Genomic DNA, 19,194 nt, shown 5'->3' on the forward strand with positions numbered 1-19,194 from the left:
GTACCTCTCATTTGACAGATGTTTTGGTGGTGTTTATTTTGTACCAGTTTTTTTGTGGGTTGTAGAGTATGTTTTCAGCCTGCATATTTAGTTATTTATTACAGGAGAGTTTCATATATTTATTTATGACATTTATATTATAATCTCTTCAGGAGTATCAATTTAACTTAAAGTATATCTGCTTAATCTATTATCTTTACTCTGTTCAACATGTAATTGTTTACCTTTTCATTTAAGGTGTATTTCTTTTTTGGGGCGGGGGAGATGCTGCTGCCCTCCCAGGGACTATGGTGGGTGGGGGTGGAGCAGCAGGTGTGCCTCATCTTTGTTTCTGGGAACACTCTCAGTTCTGGCTTCTGACACTGGGATCCTTATAGGCAGCAGCTTTTAAAAAAATTATTTTTAAAGATTTATTATTTGTTTATTTCATTTATTTTTTGGATGCGTTGGGTCTTAGTTGCAGCACGCGGGATTTTGGCGGCGCGCGGGCTCTTTGTTGTGGTGCGTGGGTTTTCTCTTCTCTAGCTGTGATGCACAGGCTCTAGAGTGCAGGCTCATTAGTTGCGGCGCATGGGCTTAGTTGCCCCGCAGCATGTGGGATCTTAGTTCCCTGACCAGGGTTCGAACTTGAGTCCCCTGCATTGTAAGGTGGATTCTTTACCACGGGACCACCAGGGAAGTCCCATTTAAGGTATATTTCTTAAAGTTATGACCATGATTTGTCTTGTATCTCCCCCGCCCCCACCCCCCACCCCCCAATTTTAAAATTTCTAAAATGACTGTAATCCCTGTCTTTGGTCTTTTCTAAACTCTTATACTTTGCCTTTCAGGTCTCTGTTCCTTTATAATATCTTCTTTCATATTTCTGTAATTTCTTTGAGACTGTTTCTCTGAAGTCTTCCTGGGTTTTTATATGTAGTATTAGGTGGTTGAAGAGAGCTCGAAGTGAGTTGGAATGGAGATTTGAGAACCTCATCATCGTGTTAGGGGAATTTTGATTGTGACGCTGTTCATGCAAGTGAGTATAACAAGGGATGGTAAGGAGATGTAGACTTCACTTTGAGGTTGCTGAAACCTGGAGAAATACAAAAGGAAGCACATTCCAGGGACTTCCCTGGTGGTCCAGTGGTTAGGACTCGGCGCTTTCACTGCCATGACCAGGGTTCAATCCCTGGTCGGAGAACTAAGATCCTGCAAGCTGTGTGACATGGTGCACCCCCCCCCAGCACCCCCCCCCCGCAAAAAGAAGAAAGAAAAAAAAGCACATTCCATGTATTGATACATGAAGCAGTGCAACTTACCTAGTTTTATACAAAACAAATAGATAAGGAGATAAGAGCTATTAGAAATATTAATTTAATTTGAGTAGTACTTAAGAAAATCAGCATGGAGTGAAGTGGTTAATGATTCTCACCCTCAGCAGTTGGTGGCAGAGTGAATAGATTACCCCATTCATCTGCCTTTGGGGGTGATCATACCCTGCCAGCCCTGCTGAGAACCAATTGTAACCCCTGTGTAACGTGGCTGAGGGTAAAGGAAAGCTAGGAGCCACTGCTATACAGTATTCGAGGGGAAACTGACTAGAGACCAACTGGGACGAAAGCTTAAAAATACGACTCTTTGAATGGAGAAAAGCGTACTCTTAGTTGGAAGCGGCAGGAATTGAACTAGAGTAAGTTTAGATAAAAAAGGAAAAATGACCCTTAACCAAATTTATGGAAGAGGGCAGGTACCAGGTTTAAGGAACTAGAATTCTGTTGGGACCTCTCTTCTTGTTGCTTACTTTTGTGTATTTGACTTCATTTTGGCTTCATTTTCACATATCTGTTTTCTCTTTGAGATTTGAGCTGTGGCTATTGGCAGCCCTCAGGCTCCCCCATGGATTGGGGCTCCCTTTGTTTAATTCTGATTTTAAAAATCCTCAGCGAGATCTCATTCTTCTGGCTTGTCCGGTATTCACTCACTTATTTTTATGGCCCTGGGGTATGGGGTACAGAATAAACTGGCACAGAATGACCACCACCAAAACAAGCAGTTCAGTGTGATGTTCAGGGGTGGGTAGTATTTCCAAAAAGAAGTATTTAAGGTATGGCTTGTTCTTGAGATTCTAAAGAACATTGTATTCATTTTATTTTATTTATTTTTTAATTAATTAATTAATTTTTGGCTGCATTGGGTCTTCATTGCTGCATGCAGGCTTCCTCTAGTTGCGGCATGCTGGGGCCAATCTTCATTGCGGTGCGCGGGCTTCTCATTGCCGTGGCTTCTCTTGTCGCAGAGCACGGGGCTCTAGGCATGTGGGCTTCAGTAGTTGTGGCATGCGGACTCAGTAGTTGTGGCTCTCGGGCTCTAGAACGCAGGCTCAGTAGTTGTGGTGCACGGGCTCAGTTGCTCGGCAGCATGTGGGATCCTCCCCGACCAGGGCTGAAACCCTGGTCCCCTGCATTGGCAGGCGGATTCCCAACCACTGCGCCACCAGGGAAGTCCCTGTATTCATTTTATAGCCTGTAGTCTAATGAACAATTTCAAAGGAGGAAAATGGACAATTGACATTTATTGTACTCTAAGATGGACAGTGTTTTGCATATTACACTCAAAAAGAGAAATGACTTGTTTAAGGTGCTAAGGGTAGTGAGAGAGGTTGGCATTCAAACCCAGGTTTGACTGACATAATACCATACTCTGTGCCAAACTATGGCCCATATTTTCTCTTCTGAGATGAAATTCACAAGTGTTGTGTTCGCCCCCTTCCCCCCGCCCCCCTGCGCATCGTGTCTTTATCAAATTATTTCTAAAAAATAAGCGTAGACTATAGTGTCAAGGTGTAACATTTTATGTACTGTGGGGAATTCCTGCCACAGCACATCTTGTCAGAGATATGAGCTGCTGCTGCTGTATTTAAGCACAAACAACAACATACTCAGGACTTACTGTTGAAGAGCCCTTAGGTAATAAGTGTTTGAAGAGGATGTAAGCAAGGTGAAACATTACAGGCAGCAGAACTTCCTTAAGTGCTATTTTAGGAATGTGGTCTGGCATTCTGCCAAGCAAATCCTTTCAGAAGCATATTGGCAAAATCTTTGCAAGATACTATCTTTGACCCCTTCTGCTTGTTCCATATTCCTTATGTTTCTGAAGCACAGTGAAAGATTCATCTAGGTTGAAAATGTTTTGGATTAGGAAATCAAGTTAGCCCTGGTTTATGACATAGTGTAAAGAAAAAAATTCTGATTTTAAGCAGACTTTTAAAGTTTACCAGAAATCTGTAAAGGTGATTTAATTGATGCATTTAAAAAACCTTTAGAGGAAATATGAACAAACCGTTGGTTGTTTGCTGATACATTACTTTTTTTGATATTGGTTAGTTAATGGACGTTTGCAAGACAGGAATATTTTCCCAGTTAATTTTGGTGACTTGGTTTCTGGCGATGAGTGTTTTAAAGTAATATGGCAATTTATTCCTCTGATAATAAGGTCAAAACTGTTTTGACAAACCATCTCAATACTTAGGAAGAGTAATTAGATAGTGTCTGGATAAAAGGTTCTATCTGAGATTTCAGCAGTTCAAAATGAAGCCAGCATAAAAATAGTAACTTTACAGAAATGCACCTTACAGCCAGCTGTGTGATACATAAATAAACTTGACGGGAATGCACATTCCCCAGAGCAGGAGACTACAACCATTGAGACATAAAGGAACATCATTTCTAGACTATAAATAACAGTTTGTATTTAGCTTTGTAGCTGTTAGACTTAGTCTTGGCAAAGGGTATTTACAGTTAAAGTAGCTTATTTTCTTAATAGCCAAGTATAAAATGACATACTTGGGTCTTTGAATGTTGTTATTTTGAGACACCTTGTATTTTTGCCAAGGCTCAGTGAAGGTTTATTTTCACATGATCAACAAAATATTGTAAACCATTATTTTAGACTACATTAAAACTGGTTTTTTTTTGCATTTAAAAAAACTTTCATGGAGAAAAAACTTTAAACATATAATAATACCAAAGTAGACTGACTGTACAGCGAACCTCCATGTGCTCACCTAGCCTCAACAGTTATTAGGTCACAACCACTCTTGATTGATCTGTCTCTGCCGCCCCCCCCCCCCCGCCACCCCCGTCTCTTGTGATTTTGAAGCACATCCTCAAACATCATCATTGTTTGTCTGTAAATGTATCTCTAAAAAAAAAAAAATGGGAGTAAAAAACCAACACATTATCATTACCACACTTGAAAAATTAACAATAATTTAATATTGTTAGATCTAGTCAGCCTCTAAATTTGTGCACGTGTCATACATTATTTAAAAGTTTGAATTCAGTCCGCTCTGTTGTTTCCTGTTGCAGTATATTTATTGAGGATTCTAGGCCTTGCTTTTTAGAATTTTCCAAAGTATAGATTTTGCTAATTGTGTCTCGGGAATGTTCTTAAACATATTTCTCTGTATTTTCTATAAATTGGGAATTGTGTCTGGGGGTTCTGGTGAGATCAGGTGAGATCACTTCGTAAGTGGTGGTTTATTTATCAGGAGACGTTAATGTCTGGTTGTCCTTTCTAAAATGCCTAGGTTAAAATGAAAAAATGGCAATGTTTCAATAATTTTTCTTTTTTTAAAAAATATCTTTATTGGAGTATAATTGCTTTACAGTGTTGTGTTAGTTTCTGCTGTATAACAAAGTGAATCAACTATATGTATACATATATTCCCATATCCCCTCCCTCTTGAGCCTCCCTCCCATAGTTTTTCATTTTTTAACTGCACCATTTCTATAGAGAGATAACTCATTTGATCAAATAGTAGTTACTGTTTGATTTCCTGACAATAACATTTGTATAGAAAAGGAAGAATAAATCTTGATTCCTTCGCCTTTTTTTAAAAAATTCGTTTTCAAAATAACAAAAGGTTTATTAGCATCCTGTAATGGGACCAATTAGTTTGTTGTTTTTTAAGTCACTGTTTTTCAACTCATGGGTTAAAACATATGTTTCAATCCTTTGTGGTTATTAACTGTTGATACTCAAATTGTCCCATATTGAGCCAGTGGGAATCTCTTCAAGTTGGCTGAGTACTTTTAACAAGACCATAGTATTATTTGATAGCTTCCTTTTTATCTGGTATGAGATGATCCGAGAATATTTCCTACCCCAGACCTGGAATCAGCCATTTTTCTGAAGAGCCTTGCTCCCTTTAAGTATAACTCATATTTGGAGACCATATTCTGGGCACTAGGGATTCTCATTGCTACAGAGTTGGTCATTTTTCTTGACCTTTTTAGTGGACAGAGCTCAGCATTTTTAAAGCTATATTGTGAATTCACATCGATACTTCTGATTCAGGTTCAGGACTGTGGAGTTTTTACTTTTCATATGTACTCCCCATTCTCTTTTAGTCTTATTCTTAAATAATGACTCTATCATAGCAAGCCTGCTCATGCATTATTTTCCATTACTTATACCTATCTAAATCATTATTCTCAAGGACATTACCTTGCCCTTGATTTCTTTTTAAATTCATGGTTTGTAGACCATTTTGGCCCACAGTGATTTCCAGATTCACAGCATGCATACATAACTTTCATTTAACAATCACTGGCGCTTCGGGATTTACTGAGTTTTAAAAATTGAAGTATTATATATACAAAGAAAAATGCATAAATATTATGTACAGCATGCCATTACTAGCATCCCAGAAGTCTCTTTCATTCTTCGTCCCATATACCACTCTCATTCACCACTCTGAAAGAAAAAGAAGAAAAGATGATATCGTTCTGATTTCTAATATTATTGATTAGTTTTGTGTGCTTTAGAACTTTATAATTTTGTTTTAGCATTCATGATATGAGGGAAAGAGAGCTCTTTCTAGCTCTTTCCAACTCTACTTGTGTCCAGGTAGCATTCAGAAAAAAATGTATCTTTATCTTTGTCACATTCAGAACTTCTCTGTAATACCTTAGGAATCTAAGAAGAAACCCAAGCATGGGCACTTCTTGGTTTAAATATTTATCTTAAGTAGGCTAGATTTTTGTGTTTGTTAGCAATTTCCATTTTCCCCCATTATGTTTGTACCTTTTGCGTGTTTACTCTTTCTTTTGATTTACAGTAACTCTATTTGTATTAGGGATATTAGACTTTTACCTATTGTGCTGCAAATATTCTCTCCCAGTCTCTCATTTGTATTTAAGCTTTATTGCTATAGTGGATTTAAAATATGCTGTGTAGTATAATCTGACTGTTGAGTTTTGTGTTCTGCTTAGGAAGGCCACCTCCACCCAAGAGTATGTTAAAAAATAAATCTGCATTTTTTTCCAGCTAAATTTTATTGTTTATATTTGGATTCAAATATAGTATGAGGTATCTCTGTTAACATTTAAATGTGATAGGATGTTTAAACATCTTTCGTTGGCCTTTCCCATTAAAAAAAACCTGCTCGAATTTCATCTGCTTATGGCTACTATACTTTCCCATCACAAACTTCTAGAAAAAGTTTCCACCTGTATTTTTCTGCTTCACCTTCTTTTTGTCAATTCAGTGTTGCCGGCATGGCCTGTCTCTGCTTTACCATTGCACGGAAACTAAATACTTAGGCCTAGGGCAGCCTTGCCCTTCTTTTAACTGAACCCAGTAGACTGAATTTAGACCCCCTCTTTCCTGAGCAGCATGTAATTGTCGTTGTTGGTAACTTTCTCCTTGGAATGCATCTCCTTTGGCGGCTTCTTCTTCTTTTTTTTTTTTGCGGTACATGGGCCTCTCACTGTTGTGGCATCTCCCGTTGCGGAGCGCAGGCTCAGCGGCCATGGCTCAAGGGCCCAGCCGCTCCGCGGCATGTGGGATCTTCCCGGACCAGGGCACAAACCCGTGTCCCGTGCATCGGCAGGCGGACTCTCAACCACTGCGCCACCAGGGAAGCCCTCCTTTGGCTTCTTTGATCTAGCTTGTTCCTGCTTTTCTTCCTACTTCTGTCACTTTTGTAGCCACTTCTTTGTTTTAATCCCCCCAATATTGGTATTCTCTAGAATTCCTTTAGTTAGATTCTCTACAGTTCACACTTCAGGCTCTTCTTTGGGTGATGCCACTAACCACTCTTATGGCTTCAATTATCAGCAATATTCTGATAACCCCAAGTCTCTAGCTCAAATTTCTTTTTAAAACTATGTATTTAACGGTACTGATGAACCTAGTGGCAGGGCAGGAATAAAGATGCAGACGTAGAGAACAGACTTGAGGACACAGGGCGGGGGTGGGAAGCTGGGACAAAGTGAGAGAGTGGCACTGATATATACACTACCAAATGTAAAATAGATAGCTAGTGAGAAGCTGCCACATAGCACAGGGAGATCAGCACGACCTTAGAGGTGGGATAGGGAGGGTGGGAGGGAGGCTCAACAGGGAGGAGGGGATATGGAGATATATGTATACATATTGCTGATTCGCCTTGTTGTACAGCAGAAACTAACACAACATTGTAAAGCAATTATACTCCAGTAAAGATATAAAAAAACAAACAAAACAATGTGTTGTTTATGCCCCATAGGTACTTAAAACCAAACCTATCATTATTTCTTTCCCTCACCCCTAAAATCAGCACATCTTTATTATAATTCCCATTTCAGAGAAAAAAACAGACTCCTACCCAGTTGCCCTATGTAGAAACCTATTTATCATTTTAAAAAATTGAGTTGAAATTCAGATAACATAAAACTAACCATTTTTTAAAAAAACTAGCCATGTTAAAGTGTACAGTTCAGTGGTATTTAGTGTATTCACAATGTTGTGCAACCACCGTCTCTTTTCAGTTTCGAAACATTTTCATCACCCCACCAAAAACTCCCATATTCATTTATCATACTCTATCTCTGTCCCATCCCCCCCCCACCCTCACCCCCCATTTTGCTTTCTGTCTCCGGATTTGTGGATATAAAAGGAGTCATACAATATGTCACCTTATGTGTCTGGTTTCTTTCACTTAGCCTGATGTTTTTGAGGTTCATCTAAGTTGTAGCATGTATCAGCACTTAAATTCCTTTTTTAATGGCTGAATAATATTCCATTGTATGTATACATCATAATTTGTTCATTCATTGATGGACATTTGGGTTGTTTCCACTTTTTGACTGTTATGGATAATGCTGCAGTATAAACATTTGGGTACAAATTCCTATATGGGTAGATGTTTTCATTTCTCCTGGGTATATACCTAGGAGTGTAATTACTGGGCTATATGGTAACTCAATGTTTATAAACTTTTTGAGGAAATGTGTGTCAATTTTGGCTTATTATCTAAAACCCCCCACATCACCAAGCTTGGTTGATGGATTCTATCTCCTGTGTATCCCTGTTTATTATTCCCACTACCATATACTAAAGGTACACTTTTCAGGATTACTTTAATAGCTTCCTTTCTGGTTTCTTCGTCATCACATGGCCTTACTCTTTCACATACTTTTTTTCCACATATCTTTCATATACTGAGAGATTGGTTTTTGAAAAAGTAAATCTCATGAGGTCACCTCATTGCTTTAAAAACAAAACAAAAACAAACTCTTCAAAGGCTCGTCATTTCTCTCTGGATAAAGTCTAAACTAACATGGCTTCTAAAGGCTCTTTGCAGTCCTTCCGACATGCTATCTAGCTTCAGCTGTATGACGCCCCCCCCGCCCCCCATATGCTGATCTCCATATTTCAAGTTTTTGTATATGTTCCCTGTGTAAGCCTTGCACCTTCTCCACCAAAATCCTTTGTCTTATTTCAGATGTCTCTTCTCTTTTTAGACGCCTTTCTGTCTCTTCATGATTATAATGTGCCCTTCTTTGTGCCCCTCCAAATTCTTGTACTAATGTTGGAGCATTTAATTGCCTGTTTACTTCTGTGGGAATCAGGAGCTGATAGTTAAGTGCCGGGTGATGCAGTACAGACTAAAAGTATGATTAATAGGAATTTAGCAGAAGTCAAAAGAAGATTATTTGGTAAGTTATTTAGGGAAGGCCCCATGGAGGAATTGGACCTTGAAGGAATCATGAAGGTAGGTAACGATCTGCCACTAATAGGTAGATTAAGCCTGTTAAATACCCATGGATCTAGGCTATGAGGATCCACGCTATGGGCAAAAGCCATGACAAAACTGAGATAGATGGACATCTTGCAGCATTACTTTTGCATTACTTAATGAAACACAATCACTCCTGTAGAAGAAAAGCGTGGAAAGAATGTGCAAAAGATTTTTAAAGAACTTACGGTGTATTGACAAAAGTGAGAAGGAATAATTTACTTTATGGAAAGTGTAAGGACGTTTTCAAGGGTAATTTTGACCAGGTATGCTAATTTAAGAATTTACCCACCTACATTTATAAAATTCCACTGAACTTCTGATGTAAAATGCAACCATTAGGTGATTTCTAGATAAATTATAGAATCTTCCATAAGACTCTTGCATATAGTGTTGGAGAAAATGGTCTAAGTAATATACCAGTGTTTGTCTAGAGAAAGGTTAGAAATGAGGTAACTCAGTGCAGAATTTACCTGCCCAGATTGTAATTGTCTATGCTCCACTCTGTCCCTCAGTTGACAGTAAAAGTGGGACTTTCAGATCTTTCCCAGTATGTCTGCAGCATATTGGCACTCAGTAAATGTTTGCATTGATAAACAAAATAACAAGATTGAAATACTATTTCTTTGCATTTTCAGTATTTTTAAAATGTCTTAGAATAGCTGCTTAAAAATAAAAATGCATTTCTTGTGTTTCAAAACACAGTACTGATTTAAAACTATTTATAAAAATCTGTTTTGCCAGTTAGGCAAAAATACTAGACTTATAAATTAAAAAAAAAACTCCCCTCAAATTTTGAGAAAAGAAGCCATTCACGTTTAAATATAAATAAACTTTCACTTTTGGCTCTCTCTGTGTTTCACTGGCATGTTGGAGTGTTAAATCTGTTGAAATAACCACCTCTGATTCCTCAAAAAATTAATATTTTCTTCTCAGTTACTAACACACTTTGTTCAGTCTTTATAGCACTCTGAGTTGTATTATACTTACTTATCATGAGACTGAGCTCCTTGAGGATGATGGCAGGAATTATATGAGAATTACAAACCTGTTCAGCCTCCCAGCAAGCCCTCTCTCAATCGCTCTCCTGTGTGCTTTGTCCCACTTCTCAATTTGAGCCAACCAGTGCCGCTTGTTGGTGATTCATATATTTATACGCACACACAATCGTGACTGTGGTGATGGCTTCACAGCTGTATACATATATCAATATGTAAAAAAAATAATGTAATTTAAATATGCGCAACTTACCGAATGTCAATTATATCTCATTAAAGCTGTTTAAAAAATCCTGACATGACGCTCACCATGGATTGGTCATTACTTTATTAAGCTCTGTGTCTCTAGGAACTGTTTCTTACCTGTCTCCTCTAAGGTGCCCTCATGGCCTGTTTCCCCGCCACCTCACTAGTTCTTTGCCTCTGTTCTCGTCCCCAGCCCCCGTCATTCCCCATCCGTGCTAGAGCACTCTCTCCGGAAGAGGAAAATCTCATGTTGCTACTGCTGTTCCTGTAGGCTCCAGCTATTATTCTTTTTTTTCGTGCATATATTTTTTTTACATCTTTATTGGAGTATAATTGCTTTACAATAGTGTGTTAGTTTCTGCTTTATAACAAAGTGAATCAGTTATACATGTACATATGTTCCCATATCTCTTCCCTCTTGCGTCTCCCTCCCTCCCACCTTCCCTATCCCACCCCTCTAGGTGGTCACAAAGCACCGAGCTGATCTCCCTGTGCTATGCGGCTGCTTCCCACTAGCTATCTGTTTTACGTTTGGTAGTGTATATATGTCCATGCCACTCTCTCACTTTGTCACAGCTTACCCTTCCCCCTCCCCACATCCTCAAGCCCATTCTCTAGTAGGTCTGTGTCTTTATTCCCCTCTTACCCCTAGGCTCTTCATGACATTTTTTCCCCTTAGATTCCATATATATGTGTTAGCATACGGTATTTGTCTTTCTCTTTCTGACTTACTTCACTGTGTATGACAGACTCTAGGTCCATCCACCTCACTACAAATAACTCAATTTCGTTTCTTTTTATGGCTGAGCAATATTCCATTGTATATATGTGCCACATCTTCTTTATCCATTCATCCGATGATGGACACTTAGGTTGCTTCCATCTCCTGGCTATCCAGCTATTATTCTTAAGCTACTCCTGGGTGCTGGAAACTCTGGTCAGCAAGGGGGTCAACACACATAGGCAGCATGGATGGAGCCTCTGCTGTCTCTGTGCTCAGAGTCTGATGGGCCGCACATGAACGCCAACTGTAGTTGTATATCCCCAAGAATACAGAGGACTTACTCATGTAGACATATAGTTATTAGTATAAATGAAGGTTGCTTAAGCAGCAAATTCCAATGAAAAGGTGTCAGGCACTCTTGGTGTTTCTGAATATGTATCCTAAAGACCACAGCATAAGAATTACCAGAAATATTGGTTTGATTTCCCTCTGAACCAGAATCTCTAGGGGATGGACCTGACACCTGCATTTTATTTTATTTATTATTTAAAAAAAATGTTTATTTATTTATTTGGCTGTTCTGGGTCTTAGTTGTGACATGTGGGATCTAGTTCCCTGACCAGGGATCAAACCCGGGCCCTCTGCATTGGGAGTGTGGAGTCTTAACCACTGGACCACCAGGGAAGTCCTGACACCTGCATTTTAATAAGCTCTCTGTATGGCTATACCTATATACCACTAGGGAGCTACTAGAATGGTGAGAACCTAGCTGGAAACCAGGGTAGAAGTAAAAGGGCACAGTAGAAGTTGATTTTCTGGATACTTTGCTTTACCCATTGCTTCTTTGTGTTATAGAAATGGAAATGTTTTGGACATCAGGTAGCATTTTGCTAATGGATCCAGGTGTGTTCATTTAACAGGTTAGAATTTATAACATGTATATTCAAGTTCTGTAATGAATGTTGGGCGAAGATTATTTACTTAAAATTTTTGATAAACATTTTCTTTTTCCACAGAACTCAACAAAAACCCAGTGGAAGGCTTTTCAGCAGGTTTAATAGATGACAATGATCTCTACCGATGGGAAGTCCTTATTATTGGTCCTCCAGATACACTTTAGTAAGTATAATGGAACTAACATCCAAGTGGAGCTCTTTTAGCAATTGAAATATAAACTATTTTGACAAACTGAAGTTTCCCAGTTTATAAAAGTGATAAAGTTAATCAGTTTTAATTAATCACTATTAATTGATGTAAAGATACACAACAGAATGTGGTGTAATCAAAGAGCAACAGAAAAAGATGGAATTTCTTAAATACGTTATGTAATACATTTTTAGATTCAAAGACCACAGTCTGATTTTCTGTTCTGTGTGTTTGCAGACCAACTTAAACTTACTAATATTTAATGTTCTGTAAGATGGATCTTGACTATCTGATGTTAGTGACTAGTACAAGTCTCACACTTTTTTTTTTTTTTTTTTTTGCGGTACGCTGGCCTCTCACTGTTGTGGCCTCTCCCGTTGCGGAGCACAGGCTCCAGACGCACAGGCTCAGTGGCCATGGCTCATGGGCCCAGCCGCTCCGCGGCATGTGGGATCCTCCCGGACCAGGGCACGAACCCGTGTCCCCTGCATCGGCAGGCGGACTCTCAACCACTGCACCACCAGGGAAGCCCTCACACTTTTTATAGAAGTTGAGGTATTGAAAAAAAAATGCAGCAACCTTCTCAAAGAGATACAACTGAAGGACAGCAGGGACCTTCTTGGGGAGTATACTTGGTCACTCAACTGTGGTCCTTGATGGTACTAAGCAGCAAGGATTTGGATACATCAAACATTTTTTTGATGGTGGAATAGTTTTATTTTAGATGTTCTGAGATGGTAACTCCTTTGTCTCCCCTTCGCCAACACCTGATGTAAGAGAAAATTCAGAGCTAGTTCTATACCAGAGCAAACTGGTATATGACATACAGAGTTGAGCTGTAGTATTGATTTGGGGGTTTTCTGAGGTCTGAAAAAAATGATTTATGTTTTGTCACAGCTGTTCCCAATCAGAATTTTTGCTGATCTCCCAGCGGTATGTTTGCATTGGTAATTGTTTTTTTAATGGTATTATTTTTATTTATTTATTTAAAAATATTTATTTGTTTATTTGGTTGCACCAGGTCTTAGTTGCGGCTCGCAGGCTCATTAGTTGTGACATATGAACTCTTAGTTGTGGCATGCATGTGGGATCCAGTTCCCTGACCAGGATTGAACCCGGGCCCCCTGCATTGGGAGCTCGGAGTCTTATCCACTGTGCCACCAGGGAAGTCTCTGCATTGGTAATTGTTGCAAACTAAAATAACTCAATTTAGTCATTCTACAATGTTAGTTTGGTAAATAACAGTAGCCAATGAAAGCCATCCTAGAGGTATTCCTCCATAACCTTAATATTATTTATTTGAAAGCAAATTTCTTACCAAATTTTGCACACAAAAATCATACATACAGCCTGGCCTATGAGCCTGATGAGGTTCTGGTCGTCTAGGTTTTTAAATCAAAACATATTGTGTGAAGGTTTACTCAAGGGAGATACAGCAACATTCCAGTGACAGAATCTTGTTAATCTTAAAGTTGATATGTGATAACAAGAGAAATTCTTCTAAACTAATGTCTGTGTAGAAGATTAACTAGGCATCCAGGTTTGACCTCGATCTCTAAGGACCTTGCAAAATTCGTACACTTTTTTCGTGTGATGGTGGCAAGCATCTCTAAATATTATCAGCTGGTCCATATATATGTTGTGTCCCTTCAGCTTTACCAAAGAGAGACACTTTAATACTCATTGCACTAATTAGGCCATTCTTGCCGCCAATAAAAATCTATTTCTGGCCTTTCGTATACATTTAAAAACTGCTGGCTGTTGATCTGAGGTGTAGACAGCAGAAGCATTTGTGGCAGCTCCTCTGGAGTTGCTGACGAGACAACTGGCTGCCACTTCTGCACTGTCCCTTCCTGATGAGAGCACTGGCTGCACCTGGGCTGCAGTTTAACCTCAGTGCCACACGTACTTTGAACATCCTGTGAGTAATGAAGCCTTAATGCAATTGACAGACCTTATAATAATCATCCAAAATTACTTTGGTATGATTGCTTTTTATTAATGACCTTTTCTAAAATTCATGTGCTGATAGTTATAAAATTGTTTTTAAAGCCCTCAAAAAAGAGGTTTATGATTTATTGAGTTTAGGCCGTCCCTTTTAGCAACTTCCTACTTAGAATGGTTGCAAAAATAAAGCAGTGTACTGGCATTTACATTACTCATTGATTTAGTTTCCAAAAGTTTTTTCAGTACTCTTTTGCTAGATGCTAGGAACATGATCTTGAATTAGCTAATAGTCACTGCTCCCAAAGAGGTTACAGTTTAGTTGGCAAGACAGCTCATTGCATAGTTATTTAATACACTTTGAGGACAGCCATGATGGAGGGAGGCATTAGGTGTTGTGAGAACTCGTTGGTAGCATGGCAGGTTATGACTGTGTCAGGGAATTTTTCCCAGAGGAAGAGATGTCTAAAGTGGGAACTGAAGAGTTAGTAACTGTAATAGTTAGTAGGCTTTTGGCTTCAAGCAACAGAAATTGGATTTTAGCTGGCTTAGAAAATAAGGAATTAAAAAAAAATAAAATTATTTATTTATTTTTGGCTGCATTGGGTCTTCGTTGCTGCATGCTGGCTTTCTCTAGTTGCAGCGAGCGGGGGCTACTCTTCCTTGCGGTGCACGGGCTTCTCATTGTGGTGGCTTCTCTTGTTTTGGAGCATGGGCTCTTGGCGCGCCAGCTTCAGTAGTTGTGGCACACGGGCTCAGTAATTGTGGCTCGTGGGCTCTAGAGCGCAGGCTCAATAGTTGTGGTGCACGGGCTTAGTTGCTTTGTGGCATGTGGGATCTTCTCGGACCTTGCACCCGTGTCCCCTGCATTGGCAGGCAGATTCCTAACTGCTGTACCACCAGCAAAGCCCCGTCTTGAGGCTTTCTCTATGAAAAACATTCTGAAACTGGTGTGACATGCCTGCTATTTTCAGACTAATGATTATCAAGTAGTGTGGCTAGCTGCCCATATCCTCGGCAAGAAAAATGTCAGGTAGGATGGCAGTAGGTTTTTACAGAAACTTTAGGAGACATGGGTAGCACCATGTAATCATAAATCTTATAAATTTGTATGAGGGAATGGTGAATGTGTACCTTTCCTGTATCTCTTATTCTTTTTTTCATCACTAATGGCTAGTGTGCTCAAGAAGTATGCTTAATTTTGTTTCCTACCTCTGCCAATGATGTGAAGAATTTGGAGAATCTTAAGATTATATGTATTTTGTAGTATTATTGCCTTATCTTGAGTGGGTATAGAAAATGAAGAGGTGGCTAACTAAACTCTCTGATTAATATTCTTTTACACTAACAGAATTCTTCCACAGTTCTGTTTAAAACTTAGAGGCGCAAGCCATATATTCTGTAATGAAATTTTGGAGGGAATGAACCTGCCTGCATGGCTTAGAAATTGATTGATCAATGGCAGTGCCGTGCCACTTATCATTTAGTGCTTAAGAACGTGAGTTTTGGAGACTGTCTTTGTTTAGCTCCCTGAGGCTATCACTGTTATCTGTGTGACTTTAAACAGTTATTTAAACTTTGTCTTGTTTCATTTCTAGGGTAAAACCCAATGCCTAGAAAGAGTTCAGAATGTTCAACATTCTGTTGTTTGTAATAGCAAAAGAAATCGGAAGCAAACATTTTGATTGTAATAGAAAAATTGTGGCAGGTAAAAATGAATAAACAGGAGACAGATATTATCAGGAATATATAAAAGAACAGCGTTGAGCAAAATTTCAGATGGCAGCATATGGTATATCATTTAAATAAGTAAATATGGCAGAATGATAGGATCTGACAAAGTAGAATGATAGGATCTGATACTTGTAAGATTTTTATAATTTTAATACAAAAACAGTAAGGGAAGTCTAATAGAAGAAACTTGAACTAGGCCTAGATTTCTCAACCTTTTCAAATGTGAAACTATTGGTTTCATACCTCTTTTTAACATCATGCTAGTAATTATACTATTAATACCTGTGAAGAGAATGTATAATGGGAGGGAAGGTATTTTTAATTCATTGATGCTTTTCATAAACTGCCATTTTGTTCATCATAGTAGATCTTTATATATTTGAAAAATAGTGAATATGTGACATTTTAATATTTAGTTTACTATGTTTTGTACTCTTTGAGTGTTCTGAGTTTTTTGCTAACTTGGCTGTTCACTGTTCACTAGAAGTTTGTGCCCACAAGTTGGGACTACTGAACTAGGCTTTTAAAAATAACAAGTAGGATTTTCACAGGTATTAGAGAAGTTAAAGATTCCACCTGTAGGAGAAAAACTGTAAGGAACTGCATGATTAGTTTAGAATGGGTGAGGACATTGCAGACAGAGTTAAAATTGTGTACTTTAAACTTTTAAGGATAGTCCTATTAAAATTTAAAGATTGAAAATAATTCAATAGACTAAGGCAATTTTTCATGATAGGGATTCCAATCAGCTAATATAAAGCTTTTTTTAAAAAAAAATTTATTTTACTTATTTATTTTTGGCTGTGTTAGGTCTTTGTTGCTCAGGCTTTCTCTAGTTGCAGCGAGTGGAGGCTACTCTTCGTTGTGGTGTGCGGGCTTCTCATTGCAGTGGCTTCTCTTGTGGAGCACGGGTTCTAGGCACGCAGGCTTCAGTAGTTGTGGTGTGCGGGCTCAGTAGTTGTGGCTCACAGGCTTAGTTGTTCTGCATGTGGGATCTTCCCGGACCAGGGCTCGAACCCATGTCCCCTGCATTGGCAGGTGGATTATTAACCACTGCGCCACCAGGGAAGCCCCTAATATAAAGCTTTTAAGTAGATCTGATATCAGTTAGAACTCAGGGACCCAGGAAAGCTAACTTAGTATCAGGGAATAGTCTTACCAGTGGGATAAAGTACATGGGCTTTGTGGTAGCTGTTTTGATGTTGTTTTACATAGATTCTTGGCTGTTTTCTGTATTTGTGGCTTTCAAAGTGTTTTTGTTTTTCTTTTTGTTTTTGTTTTTTGCGGTACGCGGGCCTCTCACTGTTGGCGGCCTCTCCCACTGCGGAGCACAGGCTCCGGATGCATAGGCTCAGCGGCCATGGCTCACGGGCCCAGCCGCTCTGCGGCATGTGGGATCTTCCCGGAACAGGGCACGAACCCGTGTCCCCTGCATCAGCAGGCGGACTCTCAACCACTGCGCCACCAGGGAAGCCCTTTTTATTCTATTTTTATTTGTTTATAAAGAAAACTCGTTAGTGACTCACTTACTTAGCTTTGCAGCCCCAGTTTGAAAAACTAGTTCATAGAATTAATATTTCCTAAGGCCAGTTTTGGCACTAATTTATCCAGTTGGGGTAACATAGTCCGAGAAGGTAGACTTACCTCTTAACAGTGTAATGCGCTCTTTACAACTGCTGTTCTAGTCTCCATTCCCTCAAGTCTTCATGTTTTTTCCCTTCAATAGATAGTCTCATAAATTATGAAAATTAAGACCATAAGGCAGGCATAAAATGTGTCAGCTTTCTTCCTTTTTACCCCTGGATATCTGTACTACATTCAGTCTGTTTTCTTCCTGTGCAAAAGGAAAGGATATTCTTTCTTTTTCGTGGTAAGCCCTTTACTACCCTTATTTTCTTTCTTCTAATTTCTCAGTTACTCTGTTTCGAGGTTTTTAAAGTCGAGGTTACTTTTTATACTCGGAATCTAGTGGCCTTTCCTAAGTATTCAGAAGTGTTTGGTGTTAACGATCTACCTTTCTTTGTTTAACTCCCCTCATCTTGCTTTTATGATTAGAAAAAGGCAATAAGAATTAATACTTGCTTGTGGTTAAAAATTCATGGTATATCAAAATGTACAAAGCAGAAAGTAAAAAAATCTCATAATCTTGTGCTTCAGAGTTAATTAACCATTATTATTATATATTGGTGTCATGTTTCCAGACATTTTTCTATTTGTATATAAACATACCCTCACTTTTTCTTTGTAAAGGCAAATGGGCTTATTCTATAGATTAAAAAAAAATTTTAACAATAGGTTGCTCATATCATTCCAGTATTTATTACCGGTATTTTTCTTGATACTTTCCTCTGACTCTAGAATGGTAAGTGCCATAAATCAGTGATCTCTAATGTTTTGGTCCCTGTTGTATTCTTTTACATACAACAGTGCCTCCCATAGGTAGATAATCATTATCTATTTGTTTAATGAATGAAAACCATTTAATGAGCTGAGGATTCCATTTCTCGATGATCTGAAACAAACACAGTCAGATGACCCTGCTCTGATGGGGTGTACATCTTACAATAAGAGAATCAGAGGTGTGAATTGCTTTTGCAATAAAGAAATGAAAAGAGGTCCATGTGATAGAGGGACACAGTGGCTAGTTAAGATTGGGTAGTCAAGTAAAATCATTCTCAAGAGGTAACATTTAAGCTGAGTTCTGAATATGACAAAGGGAGAACAGTGTTTCAAACAGAGGAAACAGCTAGTACCAAGGACACAAGTCAGGGGCTTTGTCGTTTTTGCCCCATAAGGCTGACTTTTTTTCATTGGTTTTCTTTAACAATGACTTACGTTGTTTTGACAGTTGTTCAGGAACAGTTCCTAAGCAAATGACAGTGCTCTGCAGTGCCTTAACACAACAGTCACAGCCACATGTGCCTATTAGAATTAAACAAGATTAAAAATTCCGTTCCTCAGTTGTACTAGCCATATATATATATATATATATATTTTTTTTTTTTTTGTGGTACGTGGGCCTCTCACTGTTGTGACCTCTCCCGTTGCAGAGCACAGGCTCCGGACGCGCAGGCTCAGCGGCCATGGCTCACGGGCCCAGCCGCTCCGCGACATGTGGGATCTTCCCAGACTGGGGCACGAACCCGTGTCCCCTGCACTGGCAGGCGGACTCTCAACCACTGCGCCACCAGGGAAGCCCTCGCCATATTATTGATACAAGTGGTTGGTGGCTAACATATTGGCCAGCATAACTATAAACCACCTCTAGTGTGTGAAAGTTCTGTTGCACAGCCCTACTTTGGAAAGTCACCAATTATAAACTCCTTGAGAGACTTTATGCTTTGTTCACTGCTGTA

The 19,194-nt window shown here is 39.0% G+C and overlaps 1 protein-coding gene across 1 annotated transcript in view; it reads left to right on the forward strand.

Moving 5' to 3' along the window:
- The window catches only part of UBE2G1 (ubiquitin conjugating enzyme E2 G1), a gene marked incomplete at its 5' end in the record, with an annotated part of 103,772 nt that overhangs the window by 58,977 nt on the left and 25,601 nt on the right, over positions 1 to 19,194 (forward strand). The window contains one exon of the mRNA XM_060134665.1: positions 12,031 to 12,133. Within this exon, the coding sequence (XP_059990648.1) occupies positions 12,031 to 12,133 (103 nt within the window). The remainder of the gene's footprint in view (positions 1 to 12,030; positions 12,134 to 19,194) is intronic.

The sequence above is a fragment of the Lagenorhynchus albirostris genome, chromosome 20 (genome assembly GCF_949774975.1).
Source record: "Lagenorhynchus albirostris chromosome 20, mLagAlb1.1, whole genome shotgun sequence".
NCBI lineage: Eukaryota > Metazoa > Chordata > Mammalia > Artiodactyla > Delphinidae > Lagenorhynchus > Lagenorhynchus albirostris.